We start from the raw sequence: 17,712 nt of genomic DNA, 5'->3' as shown, positions 1-17,712 counted from the left end.
GAATGGGCTTTTTTTTTCTTCTTCTTTGGTGTTTTTTTTTTCTTCTTCTTCTTCTGGGGATGGTTTGGTCCCTGGCGTGTGTGTGCTTGTGTGTGTGCGACTGCGTCTGTGTTTATGCGCGTGCCCTTCTGGCTTGAATTAAGGTGACACACGCACACATCACCTTCAGATGGGGCGGGGGGGGGGGGGTGCAGGAGGAGAAGTCTTGAGTTCAGGTCGATTATTCATTCCCCTTCAGGTGTCCGTTTTGCTTTAACAGCTCAGGCGTCCCCATCAATTAGCCCGGACGCATGGCGTCCATCGAGAGCAAGTGACTAATATCAGCATTGGCTCACAAGAAAGACACTTTCGACGATTGCCCAACATCCCGGCAAGTGAAAACAGCTGCGGTGTCCGGGGCAGAGTAGCCCGCGGGGGTCCTCCCTCCGCAATCCAAAACAGGTGCTTCGCTCGTCTTTTTTTTTTTTTTTTTTTTTGCCGTGTAATACTCCATTTAGCCCCCGGAGCAAAGGTCACCCAGCTAATAGCTGCCTGGTGGTGAGGGGGGGCGCATCGCCACATCTGGGACGGATTGGGCGTACTTGCAACATATGCTTCAGGTTCAATTAAAACGAGTCCTTGGCTTATTAATCTTTTCTCTTCATCCCCCCCCCCCTCAATCTCTCTCCCTCCCTCCCTCTCTCTCTGAGGTGTGTGTAACCCCACCCCCCCACCCCTCCACTCCTTGACCCGACCTTCATAGTGAACTATGGGAGCACAGACCAGGGGTAATGAGAGCGTCAGGTCCTTTTCTATACCTGAGGGGTGGGGGGGTGGCGGTGAGGGGCATATGGGAGGGTGGGGGGGGATGTAAAAGACAAATTTGTTCAGCGTCAAAACTCCATTTGTTGTGCACTTAACCAGGGATGAGGGTGGAAGAAAAGAAAATGTGTCTGTAAGGAGGGGGACAGGGGGGGGGGGGGGGGGGGAGTGAGGGAGGGAGAAAAGGAGAGAAGGAGGGAAGGGCGTAGGGGGACGAGAGAGATTGGGGTGGGGGGTAGGCGGGGGGGGATAAAGAGGGAAAATACACCCCCTTTCAAGTTCCCTACAGCTCAAATGAAATGGTAACAGTCGAGGGGAGCAATAGATCAAAATGTATGAAGGCTGAGTTGGTAAATTGTAGCCTTTGTGGTGGCTGTGCTATCCGCCGCCCCAGCCCTGTGTGCGCTCAGAGAGCAAGGCCCTCTAATGTGGAATAATCAGTTCTGGCCCTACGTCAGACCGTGGACGGGGAGCCGGCTAGCTCACTCATTTCAATATGAAAGTTACCAAATGTATTTCTTATAATCTGCATCTTTTCAAACGCCACGTTTTCTCCTTTCCCCCCCGAGGGGAGGAAGGAAATGCTGTTGAAGAAAAGGGCCGAGGGAGAGAGATAGAGCAAAGAAGAAGGAGGAGGATAGAAGAAAAATAAATAAAAAGATTCAAGGTTGCTTATGGCGTATCTTCAATTGTCGCCCGGTGCGTGCTAGGAACTGTGAGGCTGTGGAACGTTTCCTTCCGCGCTACGGAGGCAGGGTGTGTGTGTGTGTGCGTGTGTGTGTGTGGGGGGGGGGGTGATAAGGCAGTGGCACATGTGGACTGACTACACCAAAGATCTGCTGTTCTAACCCCCTGTGATCCCAGACCGGCCTTCTGGAGCTCTCTCAAAGAGGCTGTGAAGGAGAGTAAAAGAACACTGTGGGTCCCCGGCGCCCTCACCACGTCCCGCATCAAACAACACGGCCGAGTCCAAAGGACCACGGGCTCCTCTCCGGGAACGACAAAGGCCCGTCGGCCTCGCGTCGACGCCGTCTCCGGCGTATTCAAACGAGCGGCCGCCGTAAAGCGGGGCCACCTGTTGTCACCCGATCGCTTCTACGAGCGCAGATGTTGTTTTATGGCGGGATAAAAGGGGCGAGTGAATGGTCCTAAATAGCTAACTAAGCCCTTTATACGGGAGCGTTTCTTCCAGTAGCTGCGACAGCGGCCCTCGGGTGTGGCTGGGGCGAGCGGGGGGGGGGAGATACGCAGAGGAGGAGCGCGGCCGAACAAAATGTCAACAGGAAGTGAAAACGCTTCGTCATGAATACGTGTGGTCTCGGAAGGGGGAGTCTCTACAGTTGTTTTATTTTGTTTTGAGGTCCTGTGTATGTGCGCGCGCGTGTGTGTAGGAGTTCTGTCGGGCTGGTGAAGAGGGCTAGGCACAGATAGTCATTGCCTGTGTCTGTTTGGACTTCCAGTGTGTGCAACGGTGTCACCCATGAGAGAGGGCGTCCCCTGACAACAGGAATAATGACCTTGTCATCTCTGTCCTCGTCCTCATCCTCGTCCTCCAACAAGTCCTCCATCGCCTGCTGAAAGAGAGAGAGACCAAAATACATTAAGTAGGGCAAACATCTGACTGATGATGGCACATTGAACAGAGGCAGGTTTATTGCCCACCCTCTTAATGAGTGACCTTGACTATCACTCGCAACTAGAACTGGGTCCTGACGTACAAAGGTTCAATCCCAGTCAAAAGGTTCAATCCCAGTCAATAGGTTCAATCCCAGTCAAAAGGTTCAATCCCAGTCAAAAGGTTCAATCCCAGTCAAAAGGTTCAATCCCAGTCAATAGGTTCAATCTCAGTCAATAGGTTCAATCCCAGTCAAAAGGTTCAATCCCAGTCGTTCACAGACTACTAGAATACTAATGACTGACTGATACTGGTGGTGTACACTAAGCACTTAGCCTTCCCCTCTTATCCGTGCCACCTTCTATCTGTCCTGGGGAGGGGGGGGGGGGGTGCGGGGTGGGGGGCGGGAGGGGGGGGGGGATTGGCCCCCAGCAAGGAGGGCCCAGTGACAGAGAACACCAACTATGTGCTCCAGTGGTCCACAACAGATGGAACAACAACAGCTATTTCCCAACAACCAGCACCCTGTCCCTGACCCGAACTCTCAGCGGTGCAAACACACATGCTCATACTCTACACGCGTACAAAACACAAATACACACACACACACACACACACACACACAGGAATGAACAGACACACACACATTCTGTACTGTGCACGCAAACACGCACAAGCAGATGAGCACACAAGCATACGTGCGCACTCACTGAACTTGATAACATTCCCAGGGCTTAAAAAAAGTATTTTTTCCTTTGATACGTGGGAGAGAGAGAGTGAGACAGAGAGAGAGAGAGAGAGAGAGAGAGAGAGAGAGAGAGAGAGAGAGAGGAAGGGTGTAAGACAATAAAAAGGACACATCTTCCCACTCAGACAGGAGAGTGTAGGTGCAGGAAGAAAGGATGCTTTGAGGCGAGTGCTGCCCTTGCCTCTCCGTGAGCAAAGAAGCGTGCAGAGCTGGGTCGACCTTCGCGATACAGGCCCGGCCTTTCGCTTTACCACAACACCGTGGCAGTTCACACAGACCCAAGTCCTCAGTCGGTGTTTTCAATCAGTCTTTTCAAACACGGCGTACGGGGCTCCTGGGGTTCTGTTTGACGGCAAACGCACGTCGGAGCGCGCCCCGATCCGCTTTGTGCGGCGTCGGAGGGACCGGGGCCGAGGTCAGGGGGGAGAGAGAGCGGGGAGGGGTTTGGGAAACAGAGGGAGAGAGAGAGAGAGGAGAGAGAGAGAGGTCAAAGGAGAAAGACAGAAAGAGAGAGGATGGGGACAGAGAGAGAGAGAGAGAGAAACGGAAAACTAGAGAGGAGGGTGGACAGGCAAGACAGCGGAGGCGCCACTGTCGCTGCCTCACGCCTGTGCAACGGATGCCGCGAGAGCAGATTGTTATTTCTCATCTGTGCCCCCCCCCCCCATCCCCCCCCACCCGCCCTGTCAATCACACATCAAAGCCACAAGGTCATGTGCTCTGTATTTCCATCAACAAACAACTGTATCATAAAAATAAAATAAAACCTGCAGCTGTCCTTGAGCTGCCTTCATCGTCTCTCGGCATCCAGACTCCTCCCCCTCCCCCCTCTGCCAGAAACTTGTTTCATGAAATCCAAAAATCATTACTTAAAAGACAATGGCTTTTGTCCCTTTGTGTTTTATTGCAATAAACCGACAAACAAAAAGTGTGCGGCTGGTCTAAGCTTCTTATGTAAAAACAGCTTGCCACAAAAACAAAGACGAGTTCAACTCTGTGGAGTTGAGTGGGGAGAGGAGATCGTTGTCAGTGCCGGCTTTAGAGTTAGTTGTCGTTGCGTGTGTGTGTGTGTGTGTGTGTGCACTCGAGGGCTCGCGTGTACATGCGAGTGAGAGCATCTCACGATCCAACAGACGGACTGGCAGCCCACGGCGAAGCGCTCAGCGCCGGGTCGCGGTTTGACTCGTAGACGGTGCGGCCGACGGCAACCGGAGACGAGGGTTCGAGGGAGAGAAATTCCGTTCACGTTCCGAGCAGACAGGCGTGAGCCCTCAGTTAACCAAGTCCCAACCCGTATGTTTGTCACAGGATCCAAAACCCCCCCAGTCCTATTGGTGCCTGCTTCTCAGTACCCCTGTGGCTCTGTCCTGAGTGAGTACTGCCGCGCCCTACTAGTGTGTCCAGCAACACAGGGTCGCCCCCGAAGAGAACGACCTCTGAACCCGGGAAGTATGACCTCGAGACAAACGCCAATGGAATAATACAGTCTCTCTCTCTCTCTCTCGCCTTGTGAGGAGGAGAAGAACGGGTCTTGTTTACCACGAGCGGAACGTGTGTGACATAGGGAAAGCGACGGGTGGAGATCTGCCCCGGCGATTGCTGTAGGTCAACACGCTCTGATTGGGGAGGACGTCATTTACCTCAGGGGCAGAGGAGGGCCAGTGCCATGAAGCGCGTTTGGAGAATCGCATCGTTGTCGTCGTGGCCGTCCCCTCACACACACCCACACCGTCTTATCGTTTCACCTTGAATTGCTATCATTACAAACCACGGCTCCCAAGCCTGGCTGTGGACAGTGTGGCCCACTGCTGGCATGGCCCGCGGAGACTATTCAAGCCTTCCTCCACAACGGCGGAGATTAACATATTCAACCGATTCAAATCGCTGACAAATGATACAGGTTTAAAAATTGCAGAGGAGATTTGCAAAACACATGTACCAGTGAAAGTATACAGGCTGAAGGTACAGCGTCAGGCCCCTGTGTGTGTGTGTGTGTGTGTGTGTGTGTATGTGTGACGTTGAGAGAGCTGCTGTCTGTGTAGGTCTGGGAGCAGGAGAGCAGGTTTCCAGCAGCTTACTAACTGTTTGCTGGCTTCAGGCAGACCAGGGGTCAGAGCCACAGCCACACCCTGCTTCCTGTCCCCTGGTCCTTATGACACACCTGGGGCGACTTCCTGTCACCTGCTTGCCCTGGAGGAGTGGGGCTGTGCACACACACAGTCAGACACGCACGCAGGTGGACAAGGCGTAATAGAGGCCAATGTGTTGACCGAGAGGTGGTGTGTTGTATCAATGTGCATGGAGCTGATGTGGTACAAGGTTGAGACACGCGGTGGGGTTTAACTCTCACCTTCCAGAGAGACAGGGAAAGTGTGGAGTCCAAAACTCTGTGCGCGCGCGTGTACCAGACAACCAGACATAGATCCTGAACTGGTTCACAAACAGACTGTCACTCTCCCTCCCTCCCTCTCTCTCCATCCCCCCCCCCCCACCAGCATAAGCCCGGCTGAATCCCACTATCTGTGCTCCCTCACTTCTAACCTTCCCAATGACAGCCGCTGGGGGAATTGACGCCAAAGCAGACATCCCGCCCAACATGAAGATATACTCTCCTTTTTTCCCCCGTCCCCCCCCTCTCCTCCTCCTCCTTTCTTTCTTTGATACGTGAGAGGGTTTTAACCTCTCCAGCTGCCCGCCGCCAGGCCGGCACAGACCACACTCTGCAGCCTGCTTGGTATGCACTACGTGTGTGTGTGTGTGTGTGTGTAGACGGAGGCTGTGGAGGAGGGCGGGTGAGGAGAGCAGGGACGAGTTGAGGAGCGGGAGGGGTGGGTGGGAGGGAGGGAGGGCTAGGCAGATAAGGGCGGTGGGTAGAGTCTGACCGACCCGGGCGGGGCCCTTCACAAGCTGTCAGAGCCCCGGCTTCACGGGGGGGGGCCCTTCAGTCTGCGCTGACCCAGCCCGGGCCCCCTCAGCAGGGGGCATTGAGGGGTGAGGGCTGGGGTGCTCCTGGTGCTGCCGGGTGGGGTGAGAGGGGGGGCTGCTCTGTATTCATGAGAGCAGGGAGCAGACCCCTGTGCCAATCACAAGCTGATCGCTCTGGAGAGGGAAGGCGGGGCATGTCTGACTGTATGTCAGTTCTGGTTCTCTGCGATACAGATCAGTTAAACTAGAGGACAAAGGAGAAGATTTTCAAACTTTGGAGAATCTTCTATCAGGCTCCAGTCACAACATAATCCAAAGCTCTAGGCTAATGTCTAAACTCCCCAAAGACACACACGCACGCGTACACACAAACTGACAGGAAAAGAAAAACACGCGGCAAAAAAACAAAACACACGCTCACTTCCCCCCCCACCACACCCCGCCCACCACCCCACCCGCAAACATTCCCGAAACAAGCGCGACGCGAGCCAAACAAGCGGAGACAGGACGACAACAAGGGGGCCTCGGCGTGGCAGAAGGGGAGACGAGCCGTCGCTGTCACGCGGCTGGCAGAGACAGTCAGAGAGGTTGACGATGAGGAAGGGAGGGGGTGCCACAGTGCCTACCCCCTCCAGCCCCCCCTCCCCCCTCCAGCCCCCCCCCCCCCCCCTCTCAGCCCCGCCTCCTTCCCGCCAGCAGAGAGGAGGCGGGGTGGTGGCACAGGAGAAGCCGGCGGGGGCACGGGCGCTCCCAGTTAAAAGTGACATGACCTTTTTGATTTTGTCACCTGTCACCCGACTGCCGCGTCGGCGTGCCGTGCCGAGGAGCGCCTGGCAGCGGTGGCGGCTGCCTGTCTGTTTCGAGCTCTTTCCGGGGTGTTCCGGGGAGGGAGGAAGAGGAGGTGGAACGGGCTGAGAGGATTGACTGCTTCCACATCATCCTCAGAGAGAAGAGAAATGAGGAGTGGAGAAGAGAGGAGAGAAGAGAGGAGAGACAAGAGAGGACAGAAGAGAAGAGAGGAGAGACAAGAGAGGACAGAAGAGAAGAGAGGAGAAATTAGAAAGAAGAGAGGAGAGAGAATAGAGGAGAGAAGAGAGGAGAGACAAGAGGATAGAGGACAGAAGAGAAGAGAGGAGAAGAGAAGAGAGGAGAAGAGAGGAGAAATGAGGAGAGGAAAATAGAGGAGAAGTAAGCAGAGGAGAAACGGGGAGAGGAGCAGAGACTAAAGGAGGGGGCGATGTGAGGAGAGGAGTGAGGAGAGGAGAAGGTAGGGCAGGGCAGGAGAGTGGAGGAGTGTGCAGGGGAGGAGAGGCTTGCAGAGTGAAGAGGCCTAATTGCCCGCCGGCCAGGGAGAGCGATAGGGAGAAAAAGAGCCATCACAGTGTAGAGTGTATCAGCGCCATGACAGTGTGGGCTATAATTAACACCTTCACAACATCTGCTAAAGCATTTTCCGGGCCAATGGCTCTATCGGCAGACACAGCTACCCACCAACCCCCCCCACCCCCACCCCAGGCTTCACCATGGCTTTTCCATTCCAGCTGAGAGCTGCTCCCCGCTTGGCTGAGCCCGACCCCCCCCCCCCCCCCCCCTCCCTGCCAGGGACGGCCTCCCGCAGATCGCTTCCTCGTTTCGGAAAAAAAAACAACAACACATTCTGGATAGGAGACGGAGGGAGACTAGCAGGTAGACTGGAGAGACTAGCAGGTAGACTGGAGAAACTAGCAGGTAAACTGGAGAAACTAGCAGGGAGCCTGGAGAGACTAGCAGGTAGACTGGAGAAACTAGCAGGTAGACTGGAGAAACTAGCAGGGAGCCTGGAGAGACTAGCAGGTAGACTGGAGAGACTAGCAGGTAGACTGGAGAGACTAGCAGGGAGCAGGGAGAGACTAGCAGGGAGCCTGGAGAGACTAGCAGGTAGACTGGAGAGACTAGCAGGTAGACTGGAGAGACTAGCAGGGAGCAGGGAGAGACTAGCAGGGAGCAGGGAGAGACTAGCAGGGAGACTGGAGAGACTAGCAGGAAGACTGGAGAGACTAGCAGGGAGCAGGGAGAGACTAGCAGGGAGCAGGGAGAGACTAGCAGGGAGCAGGGAGAGACTAGCAGGAAGACTGGAGAGACTAGCAGGAAGACTGGAGAGACTAGCAGGGAGCAGGGAGAGACTAGCAGGGAGCAGGGAGAGACTAGCAGGGAGACTGGAGAGACTAGCAGGAAGACTGGAGAGACTAGCAGGGAGCAGGGAGAGACTAGCAGGGAGCAGGGAGAGACTAGCAGGGAGCAGGGAGAGACTAGCAGGAAGACTGGAGAGACTAGCAGGAAGACTGGAGAGACTAGCAGGGAGCAGGGAGAGACTAGCAGGGAGCAGGGAGAGACTAGCAGGGAGCAGGGAGAGACTAGCAGGAAGACTGGAGAGACTAGCAGGAAGACTGGAGAGACTAGCAGGGAGCAGGGAGAGACTAGCAGGGAGCAGGGAGAGACTAGCAGGGAGCAGGGAGAGACTAGCAGGGAGCAGGGAGAGACTAGCAGGGAGACTGGAGAGACTAGCAGGGAGACTGGATCAGGGACCGGCAGAGGGAAGTGGACCAGGATGTGTGGACGTCGCCAGAGGACGTGTCAAGCTGTGGTCTGACACGACCGGCCACGATCCTCGCTTGTTTACCAGTTGAGGACGAGGGCCTGGGGTCGAGGTGGCGGGACCCTCGCGCGGATCCCACCAGATCAACGGCATCATTACTCCATGAAAAACTGTGTTCTCCAGACCCCCCTAGCCCCCATGACAACCACCCCCCCCCCCCCCGCCCACACACACACACACACCCACCCACTCCCAGGGACTTCAAGCAGGATTCCTGCAGCATGACCCTCATCTCAGACTGCTCGGAAAAACCGCGGCTTTCCGGACGGCGACCCTTGGCAGAGCGGCACAACACTTTAATTTCTCATGTTATTTAAAGCAATTAGAGGGCCCCAGTTTCTCTTTCCCTTTCTCCTTCTCTTCCGATGGAGGGGGAGTCAAGGCCGTGACTTCAGCTCCGGAGAGAGGAAGGGGAGGAGGTGGGCGGGGGGGGGGGAAGAGGATGAGCAGGAGGATGAGTACCGAAGGAGAAGTTAGCGAATACAACGCCTGGGGCGCCTTGAGACACTGATGCTAACCGCTATCCCCTGAGCCAGACACAGGAAGGGAAACATTGTCGAAAAAGCATTGAGGGAAGGAGCTCTGGGGTATTCCTGATGTGTCTGTGTGTTGGATATGCCAGCCCACTGTGACTGTGGCACAGGTCTTTCTGTGTGTAGATGGCTTTTATTATTGTAAAGTGAAAATACTTTTTTCTATGACTATCTCGCTGCCTGCCTGTCTGCCTGTCTGCCTGCCTGCCTGTCTGTCTGTCTGTCTGTCTGTCTGTCTGTCTGTCTGTCTGCCTGTCTGCCTGGTGTGGCCCCTCACTAGAACCCAGCCGGCTCTCTCCTGTCTACCATCACTATCCTGCCGAGCCCCCATCCCTTTCTGACAGCCGCCGAGAGAGAGAGAGAGAGAGAGGGGGAGACAGAGAGAGAGAGAGAGAGAGAGAGAGAGAGAGAGGGGGGGGGGAGAGAGAGACAGAGACGGAGAGGGAGAGAGAGAGAGAGAGAGAGAGAGAGAGAGAGAGAGAGAGAGAGAGAGAGAGAGAGAGAGAGAGAGAGGGAGAGAGGGAGAGAGAGAGAGAGAAGGAGGTGGAGATGAGAGGGGGGGGGGGGTGACGAGAGAAAGGGAGAGGAGTGGGAGACCGGCTCTTCACATCCAGTTTTACCTATCCCAAGGCATCATCACGCTCCTGGTTGAGAGATTGGCCATTTCTTTTTCTCCTTTCCTACAGAGGACATTCTTTGTGTTTGCCAAACTGCACGTAGTCCCTGTGACATGAAGTCATGGGGGAGAGCTCAGTGGGTTGGATCGAGTGTGCGAGGCGATCATCTGAAACAATTAATCCCACTTTCTCATATGCAGTATGGTATACACACCCCTTACCAAATATGTATGGGACACACAGACACACAGAGACACACACACACAGGCGCTACTTCCCTGGTGGAGGGAGTGTGTGTGAGGGCCAGGGATCATCAGAGAGGCTGTAGAGACCCAGGCTAATGTGAAGCAGACTTCACTGTTTGTTTACTGTGGCGGCGAACAGAACCCCTTCACCCCCCCCCCCCCCCCCAACACACACTCCCCTGTCCAGAGCACCCCATCACCCCCCCCCCCCCCCCAAGGCTTTGCATCATCGACTCATCTGTTGTGGTTACAATCGTCAAAATGCAGAACAATGGATGGAGAGGAGGAGGAGCCCCCTCTCAGCCCCCCCCCCCCCCCCGTAGACCAGGGTGGCATCTCTCTGATCCAGCCACACAAGGTCCTGCCCCCTGCCAGGTGCTCTGTCCTGGAGGCTGGCTCGTCACGCTCCACCTGGGCCCACCCGGATGAACCTCAGACCTGCCCGGTGCTGTCTGGCCTGGAGCCGGGCCGGCCGGCCCCCAGGGGGGACCACGCACCAATGAGCCGTCCCAAAAACCACAGGAAGCAGAGAGCCGTCTAGGAAGTGACTGCATGTTAGCTACCGAGGGTTATTCCTCGATCATAAGTCCTCATTGCTGAGTGGTGTTAACATGCCTTTTATGTCCAATACAATTCCCTGTGTACTTGAGATAGTGGGCTGCGATTGTCTCTTTATTGCATTCTGCGTCTTTTCACATGAAAGAGAACTAGGTGTACATATTTGTATCTAAAGTGGATGGCATACGACGTGAATATGTAATCTTTATTGCCTCAATTCAATTAAAAAGTGCATAAAAGAGAACATGCTTATGGGTAGATATTCTGCATATACTGTAGGCAAAGTAAAGATGATATCCTTTTTGTAGGTCTGGACATTTTTCGTCAAGCAATGTCGCCATCTACAGGATTGGAAAGAAATACAAACATGCGGTACGGACTGGTAGAGTTGTAAACTTCAGACTTGAAGTCAAATAGTGACGGAGGTTTTATCTTTTTACAAGTAACTAGTCATGAAAAGTATTGATTTAAAACTATGTATATGGGATCATTACACTTGGTAGTTGTATTCATTGTGCGTTCATGATAATTCTGGCCCAAAATGTGTTGATTCTTTGAAAGGGACAAGTTCTTTTCTACCGACGGCAGGATCTTTAAGGGCATTTGCAGTACACAACTTGCATAACTGTATTTTCTGCACACACACCCTGTATAACTGATGCTAAACACGCACAAACAACACTAGCACAAAGACCCCTAAAACTAGAGGACCACTCTACAACATGAAAAAAGTGTGCAAACAACACAACATATGAGGTAAGCTCCTTTAAATGTAAATGTGCCGTACAATTAAGCAAAAGCCAATTCTAACCCACTCAGTCATAGTGAAAGTATATATCTTACACGTAATTACTTATTAAAAAATGGCATGTAAAATCAGTTCTACTTTTCATTACATTAGCATCTACCTGTTTCAAATCTTTACCCGCATTCTAATGCAAAATTAAGATATGTGTTGATAAGAATAGAGAGTAGAGAAGGGCAGTGGTGACCAAGTCTGGAATAGGCACTTATTAAAATTAATCACTTCATTGTTCACGCTTGCACCCCGATTTCAGCCCAGTGTCTGCCTCTCCTTGCATTCCAAATACGCTTATGCATGATTAAAACATGTCCACTTCTCCATGACATTGCTTTGACATCGTTTAATTGGAATAAGAGATAAAAAAATTACAAATAAAGAATTAAATAAATATACTACAGTCCCAGGTAAGTGGCGTAACGTTGCTCAAGGTGACAAGCTATTATTTTCTGCCTTCTTTGCCTCAAAGTATATGGAAGGACAGACCTGAAAATGCAATTCTTCAAAGTGCAGGAGGACCAGGAGTTTTTTTCTTCTTCTTTAATTTAGAAAAAAAAAAAGTCAACTGAATGAATTTCAACGTCTGATTATAATTTTTTTGTTGTTGCGAGATTACAACAATCCCCGGATTCAACAAAATCTTGGAGGAACGTTCGATTCAAATACACTCAACTTTGTATATTTAGGAGAGAACGTATGTTCACTTTCATATTTTGGGGGATCCTTCAGCTAGTGAACCATGATGTATTTATTTTTTATACAAAATTATTTCAAAATCAAATAAAACCCAAACAGAAGTTCTAGCAAACCTGAGGGATAAGGACACCCCATATGCCGTGAAAGGGGATTATTACTGTGAGAGGAAGAAAAGGCGTAGATATACTGCAGGGCGACTCACCACATCTTGCCTGGTATCCTTCCCCGACGCGATGAGGATGTAGTTCCAGGCCAGAATCCCCAGCAGCGCCAGAGGGATCATGTAGAGTTCAAAGTTCCACACCACCAGAACAAAGAGCTGCAGAAACAGAGAGAGAGAGAGAGAGAGAGAGAGGGACAGAGCAAAACAGAGGCAGCGGAGAGAAAGAATGAAAAAGAGAAAGCAAAAAGGAAAAAAGGTTAGGACTCGAGCGTCGCAGACCTGTAACTGACCTCACATGGCAAACACCAAAGCGGAGATCCCTGATGCACGCGTCTCAATAGAAACAATACCCATTTCCATCCACGTATGAAGGACTATATACCCAGAGAAAGGAAGCCTTAAATGGACGGAGAGACAACAAAGGAGGGGGAGAGCCGTCCTCTCCGCCTGGGTCGGGGGCACGGTGACCCTCCAGGCCTTCGACCTGCCAGGCCGGGACGAGGAGGGGTGAGTGCCAGGCGTCACCGGCTCAACCCTCCACGCCAGTCATCCGCCAGGCCGTGGGGTCACCTTGCGTTTCAACCGCAGCCAATCAAAACTGACCCCCCCCCCCCAGCCTGCCATCCCTCAGTCCGGCACCTGACCTCCCCACAATCCACACCCCGAGACCCTAACCCTGTCACTCCAAGTTCTCCAAACACCACCCCCGCCCCCCCTGCCCCCCAGCTCCTATAGACCCATCTGCCCCTTGACTCACCTCCCAGCAGCCCCGCTCATCACCAGAAGAAAAGGTGGCAGAGACCCCTGTGTCAGTGGGGTCTGCGACGGCTCGCAGTCAAACGTAAATGAACCTGATCGCAGGGAGAACGTGTGGTCAGGGAAACTGGGCCGCGTTGCGCGGTGTTGAATTGCTCAGTGTTCGGTTGTGTGTTATTAAGGAGACATTCGGAGAGATTCGTGCATTTTCGCTCCCATGTTAGAGTGATGCTGGGAAGAATATGTCAAAGATGCCAAACTACTACCGATTTATCTTAATCTGTCCTATTTCTCTTTTTTTTTTTTACAGGGAAAACGCTTCCCCAGGTGTTTTTAATGGATAAGATCACTACAAATGGCAACGAGGATAAAAATGCAAGTGATGTGCTAAAAACATATTTTCAAACAATGCATATCAATCTAATTCAAGGACTCTTTTCTTACCTCGCAGAAGGCTTGAAATGTGTGTTGTCATACAGATTTCAAAGAAATTAATCACATCGGTTGCCAGTGCTTCACAATGGAGTGTTTTATTTTTCAACTTCCCTACCCTCTATCAAATTAAACAGCTGATAAATCGGACTGTCTTAACCAACGTAGCGGTCAGTCATCCCATGTCTCTGTCGGAGTTCAATTTGATGGATTCAAACTCTTCTTAGTCAGATGAGATGTTATGATGCATGAGTAGCTAAGTCTGTCTGCTTGTCTGTTTTCCTAGGAAACGGCAGAACTACGTGTGTGTGTGCGAGTGTGTGTGTGTGTGTGGAGGTCCTGCTGGAACAGTGTCAGCTCTCTCCGTTCGTTCGGTGATTCTTCCTCTCTACATTAAAACCATGCAACACACAAGCACGCACGCAAAATCCATATCCTAATCAAATAGTCGTCTTTAACTTTTTTCCTAACGACTTAAAACTTAAAGCCCGACTCGACCGCATTCACACTCATTCAAAATGAACTGATATTTGTGCACACAAACCAAACAAAGATCTAAATTATACATTAGGAATGAATTGGCCAGCACATCTGCATAATGCTCAGAGCTAAATGTATTTATCTACAATGTTTGTCCACTACCAATGCTGCCATAGAGGCCACAAACAACCCCTTCTCTCTCCCTCCTCTCCCTCCCCCTCTCCTGCTGTTTTCATACTTTAATAAAGGTCTGTTCAGGGAATTGGAGAAATATTACTCAATAATTCAGAAGTGTTGACGAGCAGCCTCCATTACCTGCTCTCCAACTTCTCTATATTTCAGCAGAGCCACAGTGCCACCACTGGCTAGGTGTAAGCTCAGCATTCTTTAGTCAGACACACACACACACACAAACACACTCACACACCAACACAATCAAACATACAGGCAAACACTATCAGTCGTGTTCTCTCCCACCGCAATAAAAGATTATTTCACTGTTTAGCGGGACGTATAATGGGCACAGACAAACCGCACACAGACGTTGAATGTTGTCGTGCGGAAGCCTCGAAGCAATGGCGATAAAAGAACACTTTGGAACAAAAGCAACTTGGCTCTCCTGTGCCTTTTGCTGGGTCTGGATTCTTCACCTATAAATAACTTCACAGGGATATATAAATACTTCTTGGGCACTCTTTCCTCCACTTCTCTCTTTTGAGCTCCTCTATTTTGATTACCTCACGCTAGCGTGGTATTGTGCCTTCTTCTCTCCCGCTCTAAGGTCTCCTCAGTGTCCATCTTGTTTTCTCCAGCCTGCGGTTATTTAACCTGTCGTTCCCCCTCATTCCTTCCCATCTCGTTATTCTAGCTGTGGGCTAGGCTGTGATTGACAGCTGGAGGAACCCAACACCCCGGCCCTGCCGAGGCCAGCCCTGCCCCGTCTCGCTGCCCCTCGGCTGGGGAGAGAAGGCCCGCAGCGCCAGGACCTTTTCCCGGGACCGGGGGGGGGGGGGCGGGGGCACGTCCCGCCCCCCGTCGCTACCCCACCGTGGAGGCTCTCCGCCTGGGGAGGAACGAGACGGAGACAGCCGCCAAGGTCCGTGACCGGTGAAAAAGGAAGAAAAACAGATTGAGATTCTTTTTTCTTTTTTTTCTCTCTCTCTCCCTAAGTAGAGCAGGAGGTAAAATGGAGAAGCTGAAGTTTAGTGTGTATATCTGTGTGTGCATGCGTGTGTGTGTGTGCAGGGGGGCTTTGTGTGTGTCCGTGCGCAGGTAGAGAGAGCTGGAGAGACACAAACCAGTCTGGAGAGATAACTGACCACAACTTCCATTGCGCTGGACCCTCCGAGAGAGACCGAGGCTGACTGGACACAAGTGCCTGCGCTGACGAGTGTTACCCAGAAACGCCATCACGTCTGGAGACAAACACGATGCAAACGTGTACCGGCTTCTGATTGTCATGCAAAGCAACCCCAAAGATTCACAGTTTTCGTCTCGCAAATGAAGAACACTATGATCTTCTAATTAGTGGTATATTCTGTTGAATAACAGTGAATGGAGCGTGGATGAAAAACAATTCCTTATGTGAATAATTAAATAACTCGGAAGAAAAAAAGATAGAACCAACAAGCTGAGAAGCTTTTTCCTAAGAAGAAATTTTTAGATCCTTTTCTATATTATTACCAAAATGTAGAATCTCATTTACACTATAAGAGAAATAGACATGTAAAACAAATTCCTACTTGTTCAAACCTGAACAGAGGGTATTCCACATGAACGAGAAGAAAAGCACAATGTGTAAGCATATTGCTTGTTAAATAGAGTTACAATCATATGTATTTCTTTGCAAACACATGGAAAATAAAACAAATAATTGTAAATTGTGCAAGTGTGATCTGAACTGGCCAAACTAAAAGTTAGGAACAGGCATATTATTTCTAGTATCCATGAAGTATTTGCAGCTTGGGTTGGAGCGACAAGCCGTGAACGCGTATCACGGGAGCCTGGAAACACATACGCAGAAGGAAATTAAACAAAAGTTTGGATTTCAGAAGTGAGTCCTCTTTATCTTCATGACATCTCCTTCCACACACTTCCTACACACTAAGTGTTAGCAGAAAGCAGGGGGAGACTGAGAACTGATGTTCTTTCTAGGAGTGGGAATGTGCCCTCTTCTCTCTGGAGTGGACACACACACACACACACACAATCTGTGGTGCTGTACTGCCCCCTGCTGTTTCTGCCTCGACTTGGAGATATCCTGGTTGAATCCGTTGCATGACTGTATAGCTCTGTGGCCCGAGAACTGCACAAAGACTACACTCTTCTTGAACAAACTTCAATGTCACAAAAGTTGAACCTTTCCATTCAATCATGAAAAACATGACTAGGATTTCAGTGACTATCACAATGTGGATTCCCAAATCACAGCATCACCACTCTGCTAAATACAGTGAACCGTAACACCCCCACACGCAATATTTTCAGCAATGACACATTCTGAACTTTCTTTACAAGCCGTCCAACAACTTTTTGTCCAACTTTCTACCAATCAAGGCAGCTGAGGTATTTTTTGTCGACGCTTTCCCTGCCAATTGCTGAGGGCAACGATGCCTTCCTGGCGTTCAAAGTAAAAGGGCAGTTTTTTGTTCTTAACACGAGTCAAGCAAGGAATTTTGAAGGGAACTTGTGAGGTAGGCATGCCTTGTGCATGTTTGTGTGTATGTCGCTCTAAAGCACACACAAGCGCACGCGCACACACACACACATCCGATAGGTTGCTCTCTCTCTTTTTTTTGCAGGGTGAATTTTTATCTAAATGCAAAGCAGGTGATAGGTGCTCCAGTTTCCTGCAGAAGTAGCTCTCTTGTCTGGGCGCTCCCACTGATAAGAGTCCTACTTTGCCCAACATAAAAGACCCTGGTATCATTTCCCCTGCCTCCCCAGCCGCCCCCCCCCCTGCCCTCACCCTTTCCTGTGACTCACAAAGCAGCCTCTATTTGCTCCCAATTCAGGGCCCAATTGCAGATAAAGTTACGGCAAATTTGTTTGGAGGAAGAGTCGCTGAGGCCTGAGGTCCCTGGAGCCAAAACAGCCTTGTCTTTCAGGGGCCCGCGGGGAGAGCTGGCATGAGCAGAGGACTAAACCCAACACCGGCCCCAGCTCCCATGGAGGGAGGGAGGACAGGAGGGAGCGAGAGAGGGAACAGGGAGAGGGGGAGAGAGGGAGGGAGGGAGGCAGGGAAGGGAGTGGGTTCAGCTTGCAGGTGTTCAGGTAGCGAGAGGAAACAGACGATTAACCCCCCCCCCCCCTCCCTCTCTTCTCAGACACGGGACACACAAACACACACCTGCAGAAACACACACACACCCCCCGTGATGTGGGGAGGAGGGAGGGGGGGGGAAACCCAACCCTGCCCCATTGTGCCAACGCCGGGGGCGGTCCTACCACGGTGACTGCCTCTCTGTCGGGCCTGGGCGGTGGTGGGGGGGTGTGGGGGGTGTGCTCGGTTACCTGGCGCGCAGACACACACACACGACTCTAATCGCAGTTGGCGCTAATGGCGGAGTCGCGCATGTGGCTGGGGAAGCAGATAGGGGGGGGGAATGAAAGGAGAAGAGCGGGGTGTAGAGGAGAGGAGGAGTGGAGGGAGGAGGAGGAGAGGAGGGAGGAGGAGGAGTGTGATGGAAAGAGATGAGGGGGGAGA

The 17,712-nt window shown here is 51.7% G+C and overlaps 1 protein-coding gene across 1 annotated transcript in view; it reads right to left on the bottom strand.

Annotated features, from left to right (window-relative positions):
- The window catches only part of mctp1a (multiple C2 domains, transmembrane 1a), a 71,119-nt gene that overhangs the window by 19,064 nt on the left and 34,343 nt on the right, over positions 1 to 17,712 (bottom strand). The window contains exons 14-15 of the mRNA XM_084690524.1: positions 12,378 to 12,494; positions 2,319 to 2,375 (exon numbers count right to left, since the gene is read on the bottom strand). Of these exons, the coding sequence (XP_084546650.1) occupies positions 2,319 to 2,375; positions 12,378 to 12,494 (174 nt within the window). The remainder of the gene's footprint in view (positions 1 to 2,318; positions 2,376 to 12,377; positions 12,495 to 17,712) is intronic.

Source organism: Hypomesus nipponensis, chromosome 24 (assembly GCF_054491055.1).
Source record: "Hypomesus nipponensis isolate SF chromosome 24, ASM5449105v1, whole genome shotgun sequence".
Taxonomy (NCBI): domain Eukaryota; kingdom Metazoa; phylum Chordata; class Actinopteri; order Osmeriformes; family Osmeridae; genus Hypomesus; species Hypomesus nipponensis.
Note: the sequence above shows the minus strand (reverse complement) of the source record. Positions and strands in the feature narration are given on the sequence as shown.